The 21,065-nt window shown below is 47.1% G+C and overlaps 1 protein-coding gene across 2 annotated transcripts; it reads right to left on the bottom strand.

Moving 5' to 3' along the window:
- Nucleotides 1–811: 811 nt before the first annotated feature.
- Nucleotides 812–19,389, bottom strand: LOC103179509 (ras-like GTP-binding protein RHO). Of its 2 annotated transcripts, none has more exons than XM_042338925.1 (2): nt 18,582–19,389; nt 812–3,029 (listed from the first exon to the last, which is right to left on the bottom strand). In XM_042338925.1, the coding sequence occupies exons 1-2, from the start codon at nt 19,118–19,120 to the stop codon at nt 2,600–2,602; spliced, it is 969 nt and encodes a 322-aa protein (XP_042194859.1). In that variant the 5' UTR covers nt 19,121–19,389; the 3' UTR covers nt 812–2,599. The 2 variants fall into 2 exon arrangements, with proteins under 2 accessions (XP_042194859.1, XP_007893032.1); XM_007894841.2 differs by lacking the exon at nt 18,582–19,389 and adding an exon at nt 16,724–17,071 and having other exon boundaries at nt 812–3,568.
- Nucleotides 19,390–21,065: the final 1,676 nt, after the last annotated feature.

The raw sequence follows: 21,065 nt of genomic DNA, 5'->3' as shown, positions 1-21,065 counted from the left end.
CACTGTAAAGGTCTAAATGGTCCCTATATTTTGACAGTGGTTGCCCGTTAAGTGTAGCGAGACATCACAATGTGAGACGCTCTGTGTGAGATGGATGGACCTTTTATTGCAATTTCATTTGAGTCTGTGCGATCGTCCCTCTTCACAGCGGAGAGAGGACGGACTGAACGAACGGCCTCCATCCGTGTGTTGTAAATTTCTCCTCATTTGTGTGTTTCTTCTGCGTTTTGCATCTAAGCGCACCGAGACCCGACCGAGTGCGCAGGGAGCTGCATAAGTGCAAGCTGTTGTTGTTTATCGACCCGCGACAGTGAGTGGTACGCCAACAAAAGCCGTTCTTTCAGTTTCATCGCATTTTATTTGCATCGTTTAGAAATGAAAAGTCCCGCTTTTAAAAACACAAACAACGATCTTTTTAAATAAAATGCGTCACGCGCACACATTCCTTTCTGTCGTTTCAAATAAATTCAGCGTTGTGGCTTGACGTGAAAGGCAGAAACAGCAATTGGAATAAATTATTGGTAACAGTGTAGTTCCTCTCGAATCCCCCGCCTCCCCTCCCTCTGCCCCAACCCCCCAAATGGAGACATTGGCTCCGAGTCAGTTACCAGTTGCTTTCTGGGCAACGTGGCCACCAGGACAGACTGTCTGAGAAGAGAACAGTGGAGCCCCCTCCTGGTTCTCAGTTGCTGTTCACCTGCCCCCACCCCCCCCCCCCCACCCACCGCTTTCTGCCAAGACTCACAGGTTCGGTGGGTGGAGGGGTGGGTTTGGTGCGGTGGGGAATAGAGAAACACAGCTCTTGCACGTATTGTGGATGAATGTTTTATTTCATCACATTTAGCAGTATTCACATTTCCTTCCCTCCTCCTCTCCCAATCCCTCCCCCCAGGGGAGAGAATAAATACCCCCCGGCGGGTGTCGATCTGCTCCGGGACCCTGTCACGTTCCCCCCAGTGCAAAGACAAGAGGTGAAATTTGCCACGTTCACAGTTAGTGTTAATTATAATAACCTTAAAGGAATATTGCAAGTCTAACAATAATCCTTGCATTTCATCCAACGAGTTTCAATTCGTCGAGACATCTCGGAGCGCTTCAGAGGATTTTTAACGTAAGGTGTAGTGACTGTGTATACCATGGGAGAACACGGCAGCCAGGGTTTGTGGCCAGGGATGACCAATATTATCCTTGATCCTGATGTACTGCAAATAGCAGCAGTCACCGGGTCACGAGAGGATAATCAGCCATTTAGAGCCATGTCACCCATCATTACCCAGCCTTGGTGAGGCATAGACCCCAGAAAATATGGATGTCTATGCGGGCAGAAGCTTAGCTATTCAGCCTGTGTCTAGGACAGCTGGAGGGTAAAAGATTCAACTGAGTTTAGGCTGTTTAAATCGCGTTTTAAAGTGTCCAGAACTCGCCAAATCGTTGAGTTCGCTCTTAACTTTGAAGTTAAGATTTTCTTGCTTGAAAGAAAGTCACCCACATCGAACCCAAGGCTGTTATGAAAGACTTCGCCAAGCTCTAGAAAGTCAAATCCAATGGAATTTCTCCTTGAGGTCTTTTATCTTTGAAGTCATTCTTTAGATCGAAAGTTAATCTGATTTTGTTTTGTTTCTTTTTTTTTGAAAAAAATGGTTTCAATCTGATCCGAATCACACAAAACAAAAGGGAACAAACCTTTCCTCTCATGTGGTTTTCGTTGGTGGAAAAGGGTCTTATTTTCCCCCCAAACGGAAATCGTTGTAATCTTTGTTTATCTCCTTTTGATCAAAACACCCTGGAGAAAGTACTACAGGTGCACTTAAAAGGTATTAAAGCAGAATTTGAAGCCTTTTAAAATCCGACTGGGTCTTGTTCACACAAAAAAAACCTGATCATTCCTTTCAGTGGACTCGGGGACTAAATGCACTTTGTAACGAGAATTGGTAGTGTTTTCTTATAGCCTGACGAGTAAACTGGGCCATTCAGATCTGTGGGTTCAAATCCCAGTCTGTTGACTGATTGACTGACTGATTTACTTGACTGACATTTCTACAATGACACAGTCCCACCAGGAAAAACTCCTCTGAGGCTCCTCGAGACGTTTCAACCTGAAAGGCGTTGTATAAACCTATATTATCGGAGTCGCAAGCTACATCAAACGCCAGGGTTATTATTTTTCACTTGCCCCAAAAAGCATGGAACCCATTCCCCGTATCGGAGAACATTTTTTGTACCCCGAACGTAACTTAAGGACACCCCTGAACCACACGTACATAAATACCTGGAATTCACACACATTCAGCTCGGAGGCAGCAGGCAAAATAATTACCAATGTGACATGTAATTTTGTTTTAGATATTTTTGCTCGGACGGACGTTAATCTCTTCTATAACACAGTCACTGGCGCTACCTGGGGACCTTCCTCCACTGAGCTGTGGGGTTCTTGTTCAATAAAAATCAAACCAAATCCTTCTTTTCGAATCCAGGGAACCTTGTGAAGACAATTGTCCAAAGAGTTTCTGATCTCTTCGGACTCAAGGTGACTGACTGATTGTTTGTTCCATCCTTTGGCGAAATTCAGTCTCTGCTCCCAGTCTCTGTGTGAGTGGCTCTAAAGCAGGACACAGTGGCAATCGACACATTCTGCGTCTGAGCCCTGTAAGGTCGCCCTGATTGCCGTCTCGAACACAGCCCAGACGCCTTCCTTAGTCTTGGCCGAGCACTCCAGGTAACTGTAAGCTCCAATCTTCTCCGCCATGGCTTTGCCATCCTCCCACCTGATCGGCTCCTGCTTCACAAGAGCCATTTCCTTGCGGACCGTCTCGTCATTCCGGAGGTCCCTCTTGTTGCCCACCAAGACCACCGGCACGCCGGGGCAGAAGTGCCGCACCTCGGGCATCCACTTTTCTGGGATGTTCCTCAGGGAGTCGGGTGTGTCCAGCGAGAAGCAGACAAGGATCACGTTCGTGTCGGGGTAGGACAGCGGCCGTAGGCGGTCATAATCCTCCTGACCAGCCGTGTCCCAGAGAGCCAGCTCCACCGGCTTCCCGTCCACCTCGATATCAGCCACGTAGGTCTCGAACACGGTCGGGACATATTCTTCAGGGAACTCATCCTTGCTTAAGACGAAGAGCAGGCTTGTCTTGCCACAGCCACCGTCTCCGACAATCACCAGCTTCCTCCTTATCGCTGTCGTGCTCATTATTTTTTCAGACGATCTGCCGGGTCAAATCAGCAACTCGTGTGTCTCCCAGTCTTTAAGCTTTGTAACATCAGGGATGTGTCTGTCTCTCTCACTCGCCCTCTCCTTGCTTAAATATTAACCAGCCAAGCGCTCTGGAAGTCTATGAGCCTAACAGCAAGTGAGAATGGACCCGTCACAAGGCAAACTGCCCAATCAGGTTTTTCTTGTCCTGTGACTCAATGTTTTAATCACTCTGTTTGTCTGCTTTAAGGTAAGGACACACCCAGAGTTTAACAGTTGTGTTCCTGAATCGGAGTGTAGTTTCCTCTTTCTTCCTTCTCCTTCTTTCTTCCCCCTCCACTCCCGCACCCTTTTTCAGGGTATTTATTTTTTGACCTCAAGTGTGGAAAAACCAATGTTGCAAAACAATCAAAATATACAGTCAATTCACTTTACAGTATATTCTGCGAAGCGCTTTGAGACGTTTCGAAGATGTGATAAGGCGCTACATCAAATGTAAGGATGATTATTATTATTATTGTAGCTCAACACGGAAGCTGTTCATGGGATTGGTTTCAGCTTCATGCCATAGGCAACCTATTCCATTGGCTTTTAACCTGTTTGGTGAACTTTGCGGGGTAACGTCTGGCACAATAGAATTGGTTTCATTGCCTCTGGGATTAGAGAAGGTAAAAATAGACAAAATAGAAATAAAACAAGACATAAAAGCAGCGCGTCCCTTATGCCCTCCGATCCACCATTGGGGGCCGTGCTTTCAGCCATTACTCCCCGAAACTCTAAAACATTCTTCCTCTATCCCTCTGCCTTGCCCCTTCGCTCCCCATCTTCAGGTCGCGCCTGAAGACCTTCCTCTTCGACCATGCCTACGGTCACCTCCCCTCCCTCTGATTCGGTGTCATGCTCCGACACTGTCAAGCGCTCTGGGACGCTACCCAGCGTGAGGGGCGCTATATAGATGCAAGTTGTTGTTCTTTAAAAGTTGGATGAATATTTGGAAAGAAAAAAATGTAAAAGAGTTACAGATAGGAGTGTGGGGCCGAGTGCGTTTCGACCACAAAACAACCCATTATTATTATTATTATTATTGTATTAGTGGAGCCACAAGGGGGAGCATTCCAACAACTTTTCCAGGGACCGGAAACAAAATCTTTCCTAAATGCCTTCTCAGTTTAATTGTATCCTTGGGCTCAAGCGTGTCTCAACAGCTTGATCAGCGACTTTGCTGCACTTTCATGTGAACGACAACAAAGAACAAATTACATTTGTTGTAAAGCGCCTTTCATGTTGGGAGGACGTCCCAAGCGAAGGGGATTTCTCCCAGTGTCCTTGATGACCTTTCCTCCTTCACACCCACACCCCCCCCCCCCCACATTAAAATTTGTCATTTTCACTGAATGCCTGCAGTTCCTTTCCAGTTGTGATTTGCACAGGAACTGTGGTCAAATGGGAACCACAGGAATGGTGTGCATCCCTGGACTCAATTGATCCATGGAGAGCTCTTGGGCTCATCTGGTATACACTTTACTGTATCTTTCACACCCCTCCCTTGCCTCCTTCAAGGTCTGTCTCAAGACTTTTCTCTTTGACTGCGCTTTCGGTTATCTTCCCACCCATCTTCACCCCTCCTGATTCCAGCCCCTCAGCTCGGGTGCAAACCCTTCACTGTTCAATGCCTTGGATGTCCTCCCGACACCAAAGGCGCTATATAAATGCAGTTTATTGCTGTTGCTTCCCAACATCCAAGCCATGACCCGCTCTGCCTTCCCTCACCTCCGTGACGTCACCCAACTCCGCCACTACCTCACCCCTCAGGCCGCTGAAACTCTTGTTCATGCCTTCATCACCTCCAGGCTCGACTATGCAAACTCCCTGCTTGTCGGCCTTCCCAACTCCTCCCTTCACAGGCTGCAGATAATCCAGAACTCTGCAGCCCATGTCCTCTCCCGCACCAAACGCCGTGACCCCATCTCCCCCACTCTTGCCTGACTCCACTGGCTCCCTATCCTTTAGAGGATCCAGTTCAAGATCCTGGTCCTCACGTACAAAGCCCTCCATGTTCTTGCCCCACCCTACCTCTGTGATCTCCTAACCCCTTAACAAACCCGCCCACTCCCTCCACTCAGTTGGCTCCGACCTGCTCCACATCCCCCGACCCACCCGCCCCACCATTGCGGGAGAGCCTTCAGCCACTCTGCCCCCAACCTCTGGAATTCCATCCCCCAGTCACTCCGCCTCGCCCCCTCCTTAGCCTCCTTCAAGTGCTGCCTCAAGACCCTCCTCTTCTACCATGCCATCGGCCACCCCCCTTCCCCTCCCCTCACTTCTCCCTCCCTGACCCCAGCTCGGGTCTGAAATGCTGTACACTGTCCAGCACCTTGGGACGTCCTCCCGACGTGAAAGGCGCTATACAAATGTAATCTTGTTGTTGTTGTTGCTGTGTATCCAACCGAAGTACATCTTAACAATAACTGAGGTTCACTATCTGACTGGTTTGGAGCTATCATAAAGCTGTAAATGTATTCCCCAAGTTACGTGACGTACACATGAGGGAGAAGGGAATAGAGGGGCACAGGAGAGGGCTGTGGGAGCAGTAGAAACACCAGTGTGGACTAGTTGGGGTGAATGACCTGTTCCGTGTCATTTCACTCCAGGTAATTCCATGTAAGTATCTTGATTTCAAAATTAAAGCTTTTTTCCCCACGGGCGCTCATTGGTGACTCAAGACTTTTAGTTTTATTTTCTCAGTGAAAGAGGACGTAAAAGCCCAGAATAGACCTGAGCCTCTTGTTGCCTTCCCTGCATTTCTCAGTGAAATGGGGTGAGGTAGGAGTGGGGGGAACGAGAGAGAGAGAGAGAGAGAGAGAAAGAGACGTAATGTATAACCGAACGGCTTCAGAAGAAACTGCTCACGTCTGAGTGTGGGGCAGTGCAATTATTCAGCCCAAACATTTGGGCCAAACTTGAAACTGGTGCCTCCAGCATCAAAGACATAAGACCAGTACAGCAACTACTGTATAGGTGGATCAATTGAGCCAACCATGCAGTCCTGTGCGCTCTACTAAATATAACGGGGGCAAGATGAGCGGTGACCCGATGCACACTGACCTGCTGCACAATGTTCCCTCTGTGGATAAGGCTGGAGCCAAACACAACTTTAATCCACTGAGAAGCCGCCAGTTGGCAAAGCAAAGGTTACTGCTGTGGTGTTGGGCCTACGCTATTTGGAAATTCACGGTTCCTGGATCCCACTATAACCCTCAGCACATCCAGCGGATTCCCTCTAGAGCGCCTGTGTGGCTCAAGCAAAAAGATGATGATAATAATAATAATAATAACCTCTGCATTTGATAAGAGGTAAGGAGATACGAGCGGAGTGTGACCGGAGAAATTATGACTTTGAAGTACAATGAAATGATTAAATTTCCAAGCAGAAGGACAAGGGGACGCAGAATAGAAGAGGCTGAAGACAAGACAAAGGACAGGGCACTTACTGAGGCTGTCTCTAGTGGGACTAAAAAAGGGATAATCACTGGGAGCTGATGTTTTATTTGAGATAAGGAAGTGGACCAACGAAGAGAACAGACTGGAGCAATGAAAGGAGAGACTTTATCACAACAGTCAAGGTCAGAGTTTGAAGAGGGAGGTGAGCCAAAGAAGCCAGCTGTTTCTATAGTGGAGTTAGCAACTGAACCATAACAACAATAATAATCCCTACATTTGACACAGCACTTTTCAGGTCAGGAAAACACCTCAAAGCGCTTCACGGGGTTTACTGTAAGTGTAATGTCCCATCGGTGGGCAGGAACGAACCTAACTGAAAGCTAGTTCAGAATCATTACAGTCTCGATGGTCCGTCCGAATGGCCTCCTTATGTGCTGCAAAGTTCTAAATGGTCCCTAAATTTTGACAGTGGTCGCCAGTTAAGTGCTGTGAGACATCACAATGGTAGGCGCTCTGTGAGGTGGAAGGACCTTTTATTGCAATTTCATTTGAGTCTGTTCCTCGGCTCTTTCCCATTTGATACTCATTGGATTGTCCTTTGTCTATCATTGCCACTTGGGGACAGCTTTTAGCACCTCATCTTTTTCATCCTTTTTCACCCAAGTTGGTATCCGCCCAGCTTGATCTTGTTTCCCCACACACTGTCTTTGTTTCCCCACATACTACCCCTCAGGCGGCTGAAACTCTGGTCCACGCCTTTATCACCTCAAGGCTGGACTATGGGAACTCTCTCCTCGCCGGCCTTCCCGGCACCTCCCTCCACACTGCAGGTCATTCAGAACTCTGCAGCTTGTGTACTGTCCCGCACCAGGCTTCGGGACCACATCACTCCCACCCTCGCTCGCCTCCACTGGCTCCCCATCCCCCAGAGGATCAAATTCAAGATCCTCATCCTCACCTAAAAGGCCATTCACGGCCTCGCTCCCTCCTACCTACCCGACATACTATCCTCCTACCTACCCGCCCGTACCCTCCGTTCCTCTGGCTCCGGTCTGCTCCACATCCCCCGCCCCAACCGCCCTACCATCGGTGGCCGGGCCTTCAGCCTCTCAGCCCCGAGGCTCTGGACGTCCATCCCCAGTGCCTTCGCCGCTTCCTCCCTTTCCTCCTTCAAGGTCGGTCTCAAGACCTTTCTCTTTGACCTTCAGCCTTCAGCTCCCCTCTCGACTCTCTACCCTCTCCTCGCTCCCTCCCTTCCCTTCCCTCCCCCTGACCATTTCCCCCCTGCTCGGGTCCTGACCCAACTGTACAGCGCCTTGGGACGTCCTCCCGACGTGAAAGGCGCTCTATAAATGGAATCTTGTTGTTGTTGTTGTTGTGAGAGCATCTTCCCTCTTCACAGCGGAGACAGGAAGGGCTGAATGAATGAACAGCCTCCATCCGTGTGCTGTAAATTTCTCCTCGTTTGTGCGCTTCTTCTGCATCTTACATCTAAGTGCTCCGAGATCCTACCGAGTTGCGCAGGGAGCTGCATAAGTGCAAGCTGTCGTTGTTTATCGATCCGCGACAGTGAGTGGTACGCCAACAAAAGCCTTTCTTTCAGTTGCACCGCATTTTATTTGCATCTTTTAGAAATTAAAAGTCCCGCTTTTAAAAACACAAACAACGATCTTTATAAATAAAGTGCGTCACGCGCACACATTCCTTTCTGTCGTTTCAAGTAAGTTCAATGTTGTGGCTTGACGTGAAAGGCAGAAACAGCAATTGGAATAAATTATTGGAAACAGTATATTACCTCTCGATTCCCCCCCCACCCCCCCCCCCCCACCCCCGCCTCCCCTCTGCAGCAAATGGAGACATTGGCTCTCAGTCGGTCACCAGTTGCTTTCTGGACAGTGTGGCCACCAGGACAGACTGTCTGAGAAGAGAACAGTGGAGCTCCCTCCTGGTTCTCAGTTGCTGTTCACCTGGGGGGGGGGGGGGCGTCTTTATGGCTTGGAGAGAATAAATACCCCCCGGCGGGTGTCGATCTTATTCCCCCAGTGCAAAGACAAGAGGTGAAATTTTCCACGTTCACAGTTAGTGTTAATTATCATAATCATAAAGGATTATCGCAAGTCTAACAGCAATCCTTGCATTTGATCCAACGCGTTCCAAATCATCGAGACATCTCGGAGCGCTTCAGAGGATTTTTTAACGTAACGTGCAGTGACTGTGTATAATCAGCGGTATACAGAGCTACGTCACCGATCATTACCCAGCTTTAGTGAGGCATAGACCCCAGAGAGTATGGATGTCTATACGGGTAGAAGCTTAGCTACTCAGCCTGTGTCTAGGACAGCTGGAGGGTAAAAGATTCCACTGCGATTAGGCTGTTTAAAAGGCGTCTCAAAGTGTCCAGAACTCGGCAAATCGTTGAGTTCGCTCATAATTTTGAAGCCAATTTTCTTGCAAGTTCTTGAAAGAAAGTCACCCACATCGAACCCAAGGCTGTTATGAAAGACTTCGCCAAGTTCTAGAAAGTCAAATCCAACGGAATTTCTCCTTGAGGTCTTTTATCTTTGAAGTCATTCTTTAGATCGAAAGTTAATCTGATTTTGTTTGGTTTTTAAAAAATGGTTTCAATCTGATCCGAATCACACAAAACAAAAAGGGAACAAACCTGGACATTTCGCTTTCCTCTCATGTGGTTTTCTTTGGTGGAAAAGGGCCTTTTTATTCTTTTGCATTTTCATTAAGAACGTAAGGAATAGGAGTAGGAGTAGACCATTCGGCCCCTCGAGTCTGCCCCGCCATTTAATAAGATCATGGCTGATCTTCTAACCTAATTCCATTTACCCGCCCTATCCCCGTGTCCCTTAATCCCTTTAGTTTTTAAAAGATCTATCGATCTCAGTCTTGAATATGTTTTTCTCCTTTTGATCAAAACACCCTGGAAAAAGCAGCTCCTAAGGGTGCACTTAAAAGGTATTAAAGCGGAATTTGAAGCCCTTTAAAATCCGACCTGGGGCTTCATGATACAAAAAAAAACTGATAATTCCTTTCAGAGGACTTGGGGACTAAATGCACTTTGTAATGAGAATTGGTAGTGTTTTCTTAAAGCCTGACGAGTAAAGAAGCATTGACTGGGCCATTCAGATCTGTGGGTTGTGGGTTCAAATCCCAGTCTGTTGACTGATTGACTGACTGACATTTACCTACAATGACACAGTCCCACCAGCTCACCAGGAAAAACTCCTGTGAAGCTCCTCGAGACCTTTCAACCTGAAAGCCATTGTATAAAACCTATATTATCCGAGGCGCAAGCTACATCAAATGCCAGGGTTATTATTTGTCACTTGCCTCAAAAAGAACCTTTTGTACCCCGGAGATGTACCCCGTAGACACAGAGATGTGTCTGTCTCTCTCACTCGCCCTCTCCTTGCTTAAATATTAACCAGCCAAGCTCTCCGGCAGTCTATGAGCCTAGTGAGCAAGTGAGAATGGACTCGTCACAAGGCAAACTGCCCAATCAGTTGTCACTTATCCTGTGACTCAAGGTCTTAATCACTCTGTTTGTCTGCTTTAAGACAGAGTTCAACAGTTGTGTTCCTAAATTGGAGTGTAGTTTCCTCTTTCCTCCTCCTTCTTCTTTGTCCCCCCACCCCCTCCCCTCCCGCACCCTTTTTCCAGTGTTTTATTTTAATTTTCGACCAGAAGTGTGGAAACCCATCATCATCACTTCAATAGCCGACAAACCAAGAAACCTAGAGGTCCACACGTGCACAGCCATCTCTCCTTGTTTGGCATAGATGCACCCAATCCTGGAATGTATTCGGAGCAAGTTGGCGAGAGTCATGGCATTGTTGGCTTGGGAAAGGAGGGAGAGGGGGATAACTGGTGAAATGTAACCAGCTAAAAGCCAGCAAAGTTACAAAACCATCAAAATATAGTCATTTCACTTTACAGTATATTGTGTGAAGCGCTTTGAGACGTTTCGAAGATGTGATAAGGCGCTACATCAAATGTAAGGATGACTATTATTATTATTGTTGTAGCTCAACACGGAAGCCGTTTGTGGGATTGGTTTCAGCTTCATGCCGTAGGCAACCTATTCCATTGGCTTTTAACCTGTTTGGTGAACATTGCGGGGTAACATCTGGCACAAAAGAATTGGTTTCATTGCCTCTGGGATTAGAGAAGGTTAAAAATAGACAAAGTAAAAAATAAAAGCAACACGTCCCTTATGCCCTCCGATCCATCATTGGCTGTCGTGCTTTCAGCCATTTTGCCCCGAAACTCTGGAACATTCTTCCTCTATCCCTCCGCATTGGCGGGGTGAGCCTTCAGCCATTCTGCCCCAAACCTCTTGGTATTCCATCCCCCAGTCACACTGCCTCGCCCCTTTCTTAAGCTTCAAGTCCCGCCTCAAAACCCTCCTCTTCGACCATCCCATCGGTCACCCCCTTTTCCCCTCCCCTCCCTTCTCCCTCCCTCCGACACTGTCAAGCGCTCTGGGACGCTACCCAGATGCAAGTTGTTGTTCTTTAAAAGTTGGATGAATGTTTGGAAAGAAAAAGTGTAAAAGGGTTACAGGCAGGAGTGTGGGGCCGAGTGCGTTTCGACCACAAAACATACAGTCAATTCACCTGATAGTATGTTCTGTCAAGAGCTTTGGGACTTCTCGAAGACGTGATAATGGGCTAATTCAAATGCAAGGATTATTATTATTATTGTCGTTGTTGTATTAGTGGAGCCACAAGAGGGAGCATTCCAACAACTTTTCCAGGAAAGAAAATCTTTTCTGAACGCTTTCAGTTTAATTGTATCCTTGGGCTCAAGCATATCTCAACAGCTTGATCAGCGACTTTGCTGCGCTTTCATATGAACGACAACAAAGAACAAATTACATTTGTTGTAATGCGCCTTTCACGTTGGGAGGACGTCCCAAGTGAAGGGGATTTCTCCCAGTGTCCTTGATGACCTTTCCCCCTTCACACCCACCTCCACAATAAAATTAGTCACTCACTTCACGGTTGTTCGTAGGACAATATCGTAACCACATTAGCTACCACATTTGCCTACAAAATACACAGACACTTTATTTGACAGCAACTTCTCGCAAAGCTCTTTTTAAGATGTTTCAACTTGATAGGCTCCAGGTGAATTACAAGGGTTATTATTATTTCATGTGTAATTTTCATAATTATTATCATATATGCACTAATAGTAATACTTATTATGCGCAGCCTCTGTTTGTGAGCACAGTGCCGCATGAGGTGACCTCTCTGAGACAGGGGTGAATACAGTTCCCATATTCTACCGTATGTTAATAGATCGTTCACATCGCTGCACTTGGCTGAATGCCTGCAGTTCCTTTCCAGTTGTGATTTGCACAGGAACTGCGGTCAAATGGGAACCACAGGAATGGTGTGCATCCCTGGATTCAGTTGATCTGTGGAGAGCCCTTGGGCTCGTCTGGTACACACTTTACTGTATCTTTCCGCCTCTCTCTTGCCTCCTTCAAGGTCTGTCTCAAGACTTTTCTCTTCGGCTGGAGCCAAACACAACCTTAATCCATTGAGAAGCCGCAAAGCAAAGGTTACTGCTGAGGTGTTGAGCCTACGCTATTTGGAGATTCATGGTGGCTGGAGCCCACAATAACCCTAATCGACATCCAGCGGATGTCCCCCCTCTGTGGCTCAAGCAAAAAGATGATAATAATAATAATGATCCTTACATTTGATAAAACGCCTTATCACATCGTTGAGACCTCTCAAGGCACCTCACAGGATATACTGTGAAGTGAATTGACTGTGTATTGCGTGGGTGAGAAAGATCACCAATGGAGCACATCAGGAGAATGCCTCAAAGCGTCTTACACTGACTGGGCAACCAAGGTGGGGGTGGGGGTGGGGGTGGGTGGGGAGAACCGGCGGGGGGGGGGGTGGGGGGAGGAGGAGGTACGAGCAGTGTGCGATGGGAGAAATTATGACTTTGAAATACAATGAAATGATTACATTTCCAAGCAGAAGGACAAGCAGTTCACAGAGCAGAAGAGGCTGAAAACAAGACAAAGGACAGGGCACTTACTGAGGCTGTCTCTAGTGGACTAAAAAAGGGATAATCACTGGGAGCTGATGTTTTATTTGAGATAAAGTGGACCAGCGAAGAGAACAGACTGGAGCAATGAAAGGAGAGACTTTATCACAACAGTCAAGGTCAGAGTTTGAAGAGGGAGGTGAGCCAAAGAAGCCAGCTGTTTCTATAGTGGAGTTAGCAACTGAACCATAACAACAATAATAATCCCTACATTTGACACAGCACTTTTCAGGTCAGGAAAACACCTCAAAGCGCTTCACGAGGTTTACTGTAAGTGTACTCTCAGCCGATTTACACACATCAATGCCCCATCCTGCGTGATGGGTTGCTGTATAATAATAATAACAATAATAACAATAATGCTTGCATTTGATACAGCGCCTTATATCTTCGCAACGTCTCAAAGCGATTCACGCCATATACTGGAAAGTAAATTGACTGTATTGAATTGACTGTATATATTTTCTATAAATGCAAGTTGCTGTTATTGTAGTACACCTCTTTGACAGAGCTGTGTAGACGGGACCTCTATGGAGGAAGCTACTTTTAAAAGAAATCCTCAGCTGGAAAGGGCCCGGCTGCTATTTCTACTCCAGGCTGATAAACTATAAATACTAACCAATGGACAGGAGGTAAGAACTGTTTCCTGTCTGCATAATAATCCATTTCACAACAGTGAAGTCACACGGTGATCTCACCACCAAGCCTCCGAGCCCAGCCTGACCACAACCAGCTTCGGAACATGTTATTCACCAGTTTGACAACTGCACCGAGTCTGAAATTCCACCCCGACTCTTGCCTTAAAGTTATAACAATAATCCTTGAATTTGATATAGCACCTTATCACGCCTGGCGAGAGGGCTACCCACTGAGACAGGCTGACACCTTGATCTGCGATTGAGCCGCAGTAGTGCTCAGCAATTAAATGGTATAAAGTAAAAGTAATTGGACACAGAAAAAAGCCTTGGAACATATCTAAGGACGTGAAATAAAATAGTAACAATAATAATAATAATCCTTGCATTTGATATAGCGCTTTTCACGTCTTCTAGACGTCTTAAAGCACTTCACAGGATATGCTGTAAAGTAAATTGACCTTATATTTTGTGGGAAAAATGCAGTAACGAATTCAGCACAGCAGTGTCCCACAAACAATCGTGGAAAGTGACCAAATTATTATTATTTACATTTTTTAAAAATAATAATAATTATTTAAGGAGAGAGGAACGAGCTGCAGAGTTCTAGATGATCTGCAGCTTGCGGAGGAAAGAGTTGTGAAAGCCGACAAGCCTTGGCATAGTCACAAGTTTGGTCAAGCAAGGCATGTATGAGGGTTTCGTCAGCCTGAGAGGGTGAGGCAGTGACGGAGTCAAGCAATGTTGCAGAGGTGGGGGCTGGCCTCTGATTTTAAGGTTGTGACCCCTGGTTTTAGTTTCTCCAACCGGGGGAAAGAATCTCCCACTATCTACTCTATCATGCCCTTTGATGATCTTATAGGTTTCTATAAACCCCCTCTAATTCTTCTATATTCTAGAGTATATAGACCCAAATTGGTCAGCCTATCCTCGTAACTCATCCCCTTCATCCCTGGTACTGACCAAGCAAATCTACGCTGCACCCCCTCCAAGGCAAGTACATCCTTCCTTAAATAAGGAGACCAAAACTGCACACAGTATTCCAGATGCGGTCTCACCAGTGCCCTATACAGTGGCAGCAAGGCTTCCCTACTCTTATACTCTAATCCTTTCATAATGAATGCTAACATACCGTTCGCCTTATAATTGCTGCTGCACCTGCAGATAACTTTCTGGGATTGGTGTACAAGGACACCCGAGTCCCTCTGGACGCTAATACATTCCAATCTCTCCCCTTCTAAAAAATAACCCGCTCTACTGTTTTTGCTACCTGGGTGGATGAATTCACACTTCCCTACATTATACTTCATCTGCCACCTACCTGCACAATCACCTAACCTATCTATGTCTCGCTACATTTTTTTAATGTTGTCCTCTGTGTTGACACTTCCTCCTAGTTTTGTGTCATCTGCAAATTTAGATATATTAACTTCGATTTTCTCATCTAGATCGTTGATGTAGATGGTAAATAGCTAAGGCCCACAGACTGATCTTTGTGGCAGTCCACTAGTCACATCCCGCCAATCTAAAAAGGCTCGTTTATCCCTACTCTTTGTTTCCTACCCATTAACCATGGGTTAACCACGTTAATATGCTCCCCCCAATTCTATGGGCCCTTATCTTTTGGACTAACCGTTTATGCGGCACCTTATCGAATGCCTTCTGGAAGTCCAAATAGACCACATCCACTGATTCACCCTTATCTAGTTTACTCGAAATATCCTCAAAAAACTCTATGAGATTTGTCAAACATGACTTCCCTTTTGCAAAGCCGTGTTGACTTGGCCTAATTATATTGTGCCCTAAATTCCGCACTACCACATCCTTAATCATTGATTCTAAATTTTTTCCTATCACTGAGGTGAGACTAATTGGCCTATAGTTCCCCATCTTTTCCTTTCCACCTTTTTTAAATAGTGGTGTGACATTTGCGATCTTCCAATCCATGGGGACTGTTCCAGAATCCAAGGAATTTTGGAAGATCAGACATAAGGCCTCCACTATCTCATAAGCTCCTCTTTTAAAACCCTGGGATGCAAGCCATCCGGACCAGGGAATTTGTCACTTTTTAGTGCTAACAGTTTCCCAGCACCAATTCTCTACTAATGAAAATTTCCCTAAGTTGCTCCCTGTCCTTATCCCTTTGGTGCATCTCTACTGTTGCTACCAACAGTACTGTTGCTACTGGTTGTGTCTTCTCGGGTGAAGACAGATGCAAAGTACCTATTTAGGGACTCTGCCATGTCCTTATCCCCCATTACAACTTCTCCCGTCTCTGACTGAAGTGGACCTACATTTACCCTCACTAGCCTATTCCTCTTAATATATTTGTAAAAACTTCTACAATCAGACTGAATGTTCCTAGCGAGCTTACCCTCATACTCTTTTTTTCTCGTTCTTAATGAGTTTTTTAGCTTTATTTTGCTGGTTTCTAAAACTCTCCCAATCTTCAGATTTGCTGCTTTTCTTGGCAGTTTTATAAGCCTTTTAGGCCAGAGGGGGAGGAGTTCAGATGACTCCAGGGCAGAGTGCGGGGAGATTCTTTTCCAGTAGTGGTAGGAAATGGAAGTTTGTTGGGTGGTGGTGAGGAGAGGGATTGAGGAGTTAAGGGAGATAAAATGGTGATCTGAGATGGCTTTATCAGTGATTGTGAGGTCTGAGACACTGAGGCCACCGGGTAATCACCAGGTGGCCATGAACGTGGGTGGCAAAGTGGATGTGGAGGGAGAGGTTTTGAGAGGAAAGGAGAGAGGAGAACTCAGTGGAGATAGAGCAAGAGGGGGTGAAGTACAGGTTGAAGTTGCCGAGGATAAGGAGGCATTCAGAACAGAGGAAGCTAGGAGGGTGGAGATGTCGGAGATGAAGCTCGAGGAAGGTTTGAGGGGACCATATATCAGGAAAGTTTTGAGGGAAAGATTGGAGGGACGGTAGAGGGAAGCTGCTCGAAGGAGGGGAATGAGCCGGAGATAGGGGGATAGAGCAAGTGAGCAGCTGGAGATGAGGACCACACCATCACCAAGTCAGTTAGGACGTGGGGTATGGTGGAAGGTATAACCGGGGGGCGCATGTGGCCTGACGAAGGTGTCATCTGGGGTGATCCAGGTTTCAGTGAGGGCCAGGATAATAATGTTTACGTCAACGATGATATAGTTGAAGGCTAGAGCCTTGTTAGAAAGGGAACGGACAATGTTTAACGTTGCGCAGAATATTGGGGGAGAATCCGTGATTTAGAAGCCTTTTTTAAAATGAATCTGTGGAATAGCGGCTTCTTGGCATTTGCGCAAATTGTATCTATTCGAGCTGCGCATTAAAGATCCCTTGGGTTAACCTCGTACCGCAGTGTCGAGGAAAGTCATGCAAGGAGAGGCGTTACCTGGTGTCCGAAGGCAGTGACCAGCTCAGTGAGGAGGTACTTTTCGAGTTGGTGGCTGTTTTTTTAAGCATCTCGGAGGTGGCAACCTTTACTAGTCGCCGCTCAAACACCCGAGCTACATTGTCCAATCCCACTCTCCTGATCTTCTCTCCCGCACCTTTTGTCAACTGTTCAACCAATTCCCTTTTCAGTGTCATCAGCCCAGCTCGGTCGGAAGCACTTACCCTGAGTCAGGATCTTGTGGGTTCAAGCCTCCAGGTCGGGGGCTTTTGAGTTCACAAGATCTAGTCTGACATTCCAGCACAGTGTTGGGGGGTGTGGGGAGGGGGCTGGAAAGCATCATCAGAGGTGCCATCTTTTCAGATGAGTCATTAAATCGTGTTCAGGTGGACATTAAAGATCCCGCGGCACGATTTGCAGAGAGAAGGATAGTCTCTCTCGATGTCCTGGCCAACAATGTTCTGGTTAAATTGCTCATTCACTTTGTGGCTGTTTGTGGGAAATTCATGTGTGTAAATTGGCTGCTGGGTTCACCTATAAAATACACATCAAACACCACACTGAGAAGTAATTGCTGTGTTGCAGCAAGTTGAGATGTTTCACAGTGTATCAAATGCGGAGGTTATTATTTATTAATAAGAGAAGGTTCAGACGACATAGAGTGAGAGTGCGTACCCGGGGAAAACGAGAAAGTAAAGGCACTGCGACAGTTTTTCTGGTGTTGGTGGTGACAGCAAAGTCGCCCAAACAGCTGTAAAGTGAACGACCAACTTTATCTCCGAGGTGTCCAGCGTGAAGGGCGCCGTTGTCATCTGGGGGATTGTTCGCCAGGACAATGGGACAAACTTCCTTTTAATGTCCAGCTGAATGGGGAGCTCCGATTGACGTCTTATCCGAAGGTCGGCACCTCCGACACCGCGGAGTTCCCACCCCCCCCCGTCCTGTCCCTATTGCACCGCGCGGGTAATCCCACCATTACCCACTCTGGCACACGGAGCCTGTTGGTATCCTTTTGCAGTGGTTCACGTACGGAGTCACTTCATAACCAGAATCTCAGCAGGCTATGCAGGTTAGGCAGGCAAGACAGGGCAGGCAGGGCAAGTAGCAGTCAGACAGGCAACAAAAAAATGAATCGAATGCAGCTTTAATTACATCGTAAAGGGCAGGAGCTCGGACTCCCGGATGGCTTCCCTCTCGCTCTCCCCTCATCCTTCCCCCCCCCACCACCCCACCCCGATAGAGAGAACGCTGAAGATAATATGGATCACAGATAGAGAGAGAAAGAAGAGGGAGACACAGGCAATCAGTCAGAAAGGGAAGGGTTAGCAGAGTGTGTACCCAGTATAACTCCTAACAGAATATTTCCGTTAGCGCTGTAGCCAGATCAGTTTACGCCATTATTATTGTTATTATTATTATTAATATATCCAGTTATCCGCAGGTTTGTTCATCCGCAAGCTGGCGAAGTCAGTGTAGGTTACCGGTTCTCGGCTGTGTGATTGTGTCCGTGCTCGACGGCAAAATAATCCACGCGTTCACACGACTCCGTTGATTGCTTGGACCCCCCCCACACCCGCCAGCTGATGGGTTCCATTTCATGGCCGGGTTTCTGGCGGAATGGGATTTTGGGAACCGTCCTTTTAAAACAATGGTCAACGCTTCCGGCATTATATCAACTCTTTCCTCCCCGCCCCACCCTTATTCCCCTCCCCCAGGTAGGGATTATTATTTCCTCCTGAGGCAAACGTTTAGGGTTGGAGACGCAGTACTTTTGGGTCCGTTTCCCTGATGTGGAGGTGTCGCCTCTCGGCGCTATATAAGAGCACATGCGCAGGCAAAGCAGCCGGGGTCCTTGGTGTTAAGCGAGGCTCTGGTCGCCGTCTCAAAGACCTCCCAGACACCTTCCTTTGTCTTGGCTGAGCACTCCAGGTAATCGTACGCCCCGATCCTGTCCGCTATGGATTTGCCATCCTCCCACCTGAGCAGCTCCTGCTTGGTCCTGGCCAGCTCCTTGCGGACCCTCTCGTCATTCCGAAGGTCCCTCTTGTTGCCCACCAAGACCACCGGCACGCCGGGGCAGAAGTGCTGCACCTCGGGCATCCATTTGTCCGGGATGTTCCACAGGGAGTCAGGGGCGTCCACCGAGAAGCAGACGAGGATCACGTCCGTGTCGGGGTAGGACAGCGGCCGCAGGCGGTCATAGTCCTCTTGACCGGCTGTGTCCCAGAGAGCCAGCTCCACCTGCTTCCCGTCCACCTCGATATCAGCCACATAGGTGTCAAAGACGGTAGGAACATATCCCTGAGGGAACTCGTCCTTGCTTAAGACAAACAGCAGGCTCGTCTTGCCACAGGCTCCATCTCCTACAATCACCAGTTTCTTCCTTATCGCTGTCATGTTCCTATCTCCAGGCTTTTATTTTGGTGGCCTGTTCGGGAAGGAGGGAGAGAGGAGAAGTAAGGGATGGGAAATTCACTTCCCAAAGCTCCTCTTTCCGCCCAAGGAAAGATATCCCGACAGGTACGTCTTGGTCTTGTCACGGTCAGAAATGTCCGACAGAGGGAAAAAAATCTGCAAACTAACCCGAGTTGAGCTCTTCAATGCTGTAAATCATTAGTGCCCCAGGAATGCTGTAACTATGACAAATGGGTGGAACCGGCTTGTGTTTTATGAGTGAATTAGGATCCTGGGCACCCAATCAAATTTTTCTTGTTGTGTGGCTGAGTTCAACGTCTATATACAACTATTGGTTGGCCACATCCTGTGCCTATAAAAGGAGAAAGGCATAGAACAAGGTTCCCTTAAAGGAGTAGTGTGGAAAAGGTTAGAAAGCCTAGCCTAAGCCGTCCTCAACAGACTCCCTTTGTTAGCAATAGGAACAAGATTCTCTCAGTTGTCGTCTGAACGACAATTTCCCCTTTGCTTTCCAGAAGATCTTGTCTTTTTCTTGGGTGAGGGGAGGAGTGGGGGTGGGGGGGGGTGGAAGAGAGAAAGTGGGTAACCGTAGCCAGACTGTGGTTTGATAACAGAGGTAGCGAGCGCGGGGCTGGGGTTTCAGCGATGAGCCTGCATATGTCAGGACTCGGACCGTCACTGCCTTTGGCAACGCGAGACCCACCAATTGACACGTGCAAAACACGAACATGCAAAACACACACGTGTTTTGTAATTGGCGTCATGCCTACGTGAACAGAGGGAATTCCAGGTGTCCCGATCACTCTGATAATTACATCATCGCAGGCACGTTGTGTGCAAATTGTTTACACACATTGGGTAATGGGTCCCTTTGCCTATGTTGTATTTGACCTTGATTCTGAGCTGATGTCTAAGCTTTCTCGGTGGAAGCACAATGATGGATTTCGAGCAACTCCAATTTTTTGGAATAAATACATTTAAAGGGAGGCTTTATTTATTCGTAGGCTTTCCACACTGGATTTTTATTTAAGATGGCTCCAAATTGCCGTGTGCGCAGCTGGCCACTATGTTACACGGACAAAATACACTGTCAAACTACTTTACAATTTATCCTGTGAAGTCCTTGGAGACCTCTCGAAAAAATGATAACACTTCAACAGCAACAAGATTACATTGAGATAGCTCTTTTCATATCGGAAGTACGTTATATAAATCAAATGCAAAGATTATTATTATTACTGTCACCCTCCCGTTTATTTAAACAACGTTCCAACATTGGTTGGCAGAAGGAGAAGGATAAACAAAATGAAAACAAGCTGGATGTTAGCTTCGGACTTGTAAACATGATAATTATGATTCATAACTTGTTCCAGTAAATGGATGGGGTGAGGAATTGTAAACATTAGTGGTGGAAGGAACATTTTGAAATGTCATCCAAAGTCCAACATCCACTACAGCATGCGTTGGTGCAGTAACTTTCACGTAGGCAAACGTCCCAACTTTACGTCACAGAAACGGGAGCTCATGTGAGTCAGGGTGACATATGTGTGTGCGGAATGGGCGGGGGCGAGAAGGGTCGGGGGGAGTTGACCAAGAGGGCAGACAGGCAAGGTTTTGAAAAGGATTCGGAAAGCAGAGAGGGTATTTTTAACTAGCGCCCCAGGATCTTTGACATCCACCCGAGCAGCCAGTGATGAAACCTAACGTCTCAACCGAAGGACGGCATCGCTGACAACGCAGAGCTCCCCCCAGCGCGACACTGGAACGGCAGCCTCGACTGTGAGCTCAGAGCCCTGACGTGTTCCGTCGATAACGCTCTGGGTGCTATTTGGCTATTGGCGCTGCTTTTCTCCAGCCTCTGTGCTGAAGAGCGAGTGTCCTAGCAACAGGCTGAGCAACGTGTGCGGTTAATTTTTCAAAGAGTTAA

Source organism: Callorhinchus milii, unplaced genomic scaffold, assembly GCF_018977255.1.
Source record: "Callorhinchus milii isolate IMCB2004 unplaced genomic scaffold, IMCB_Cmil_1.0 Scaffold10, whole genome shotgun sequence".
Lineage (NCBI taxonomy): Eukaryota > Metazoa > Chordata > Chondrichthyes > Chimaeriformes > Callorhinchidae > Callorhinchus > Callorhinchus milii.
The sequence above is the reverse complement of the archived record's forward strand: the minus strand, read 5'-3'. Positions and strand labels throughout refer to the sequence as shown.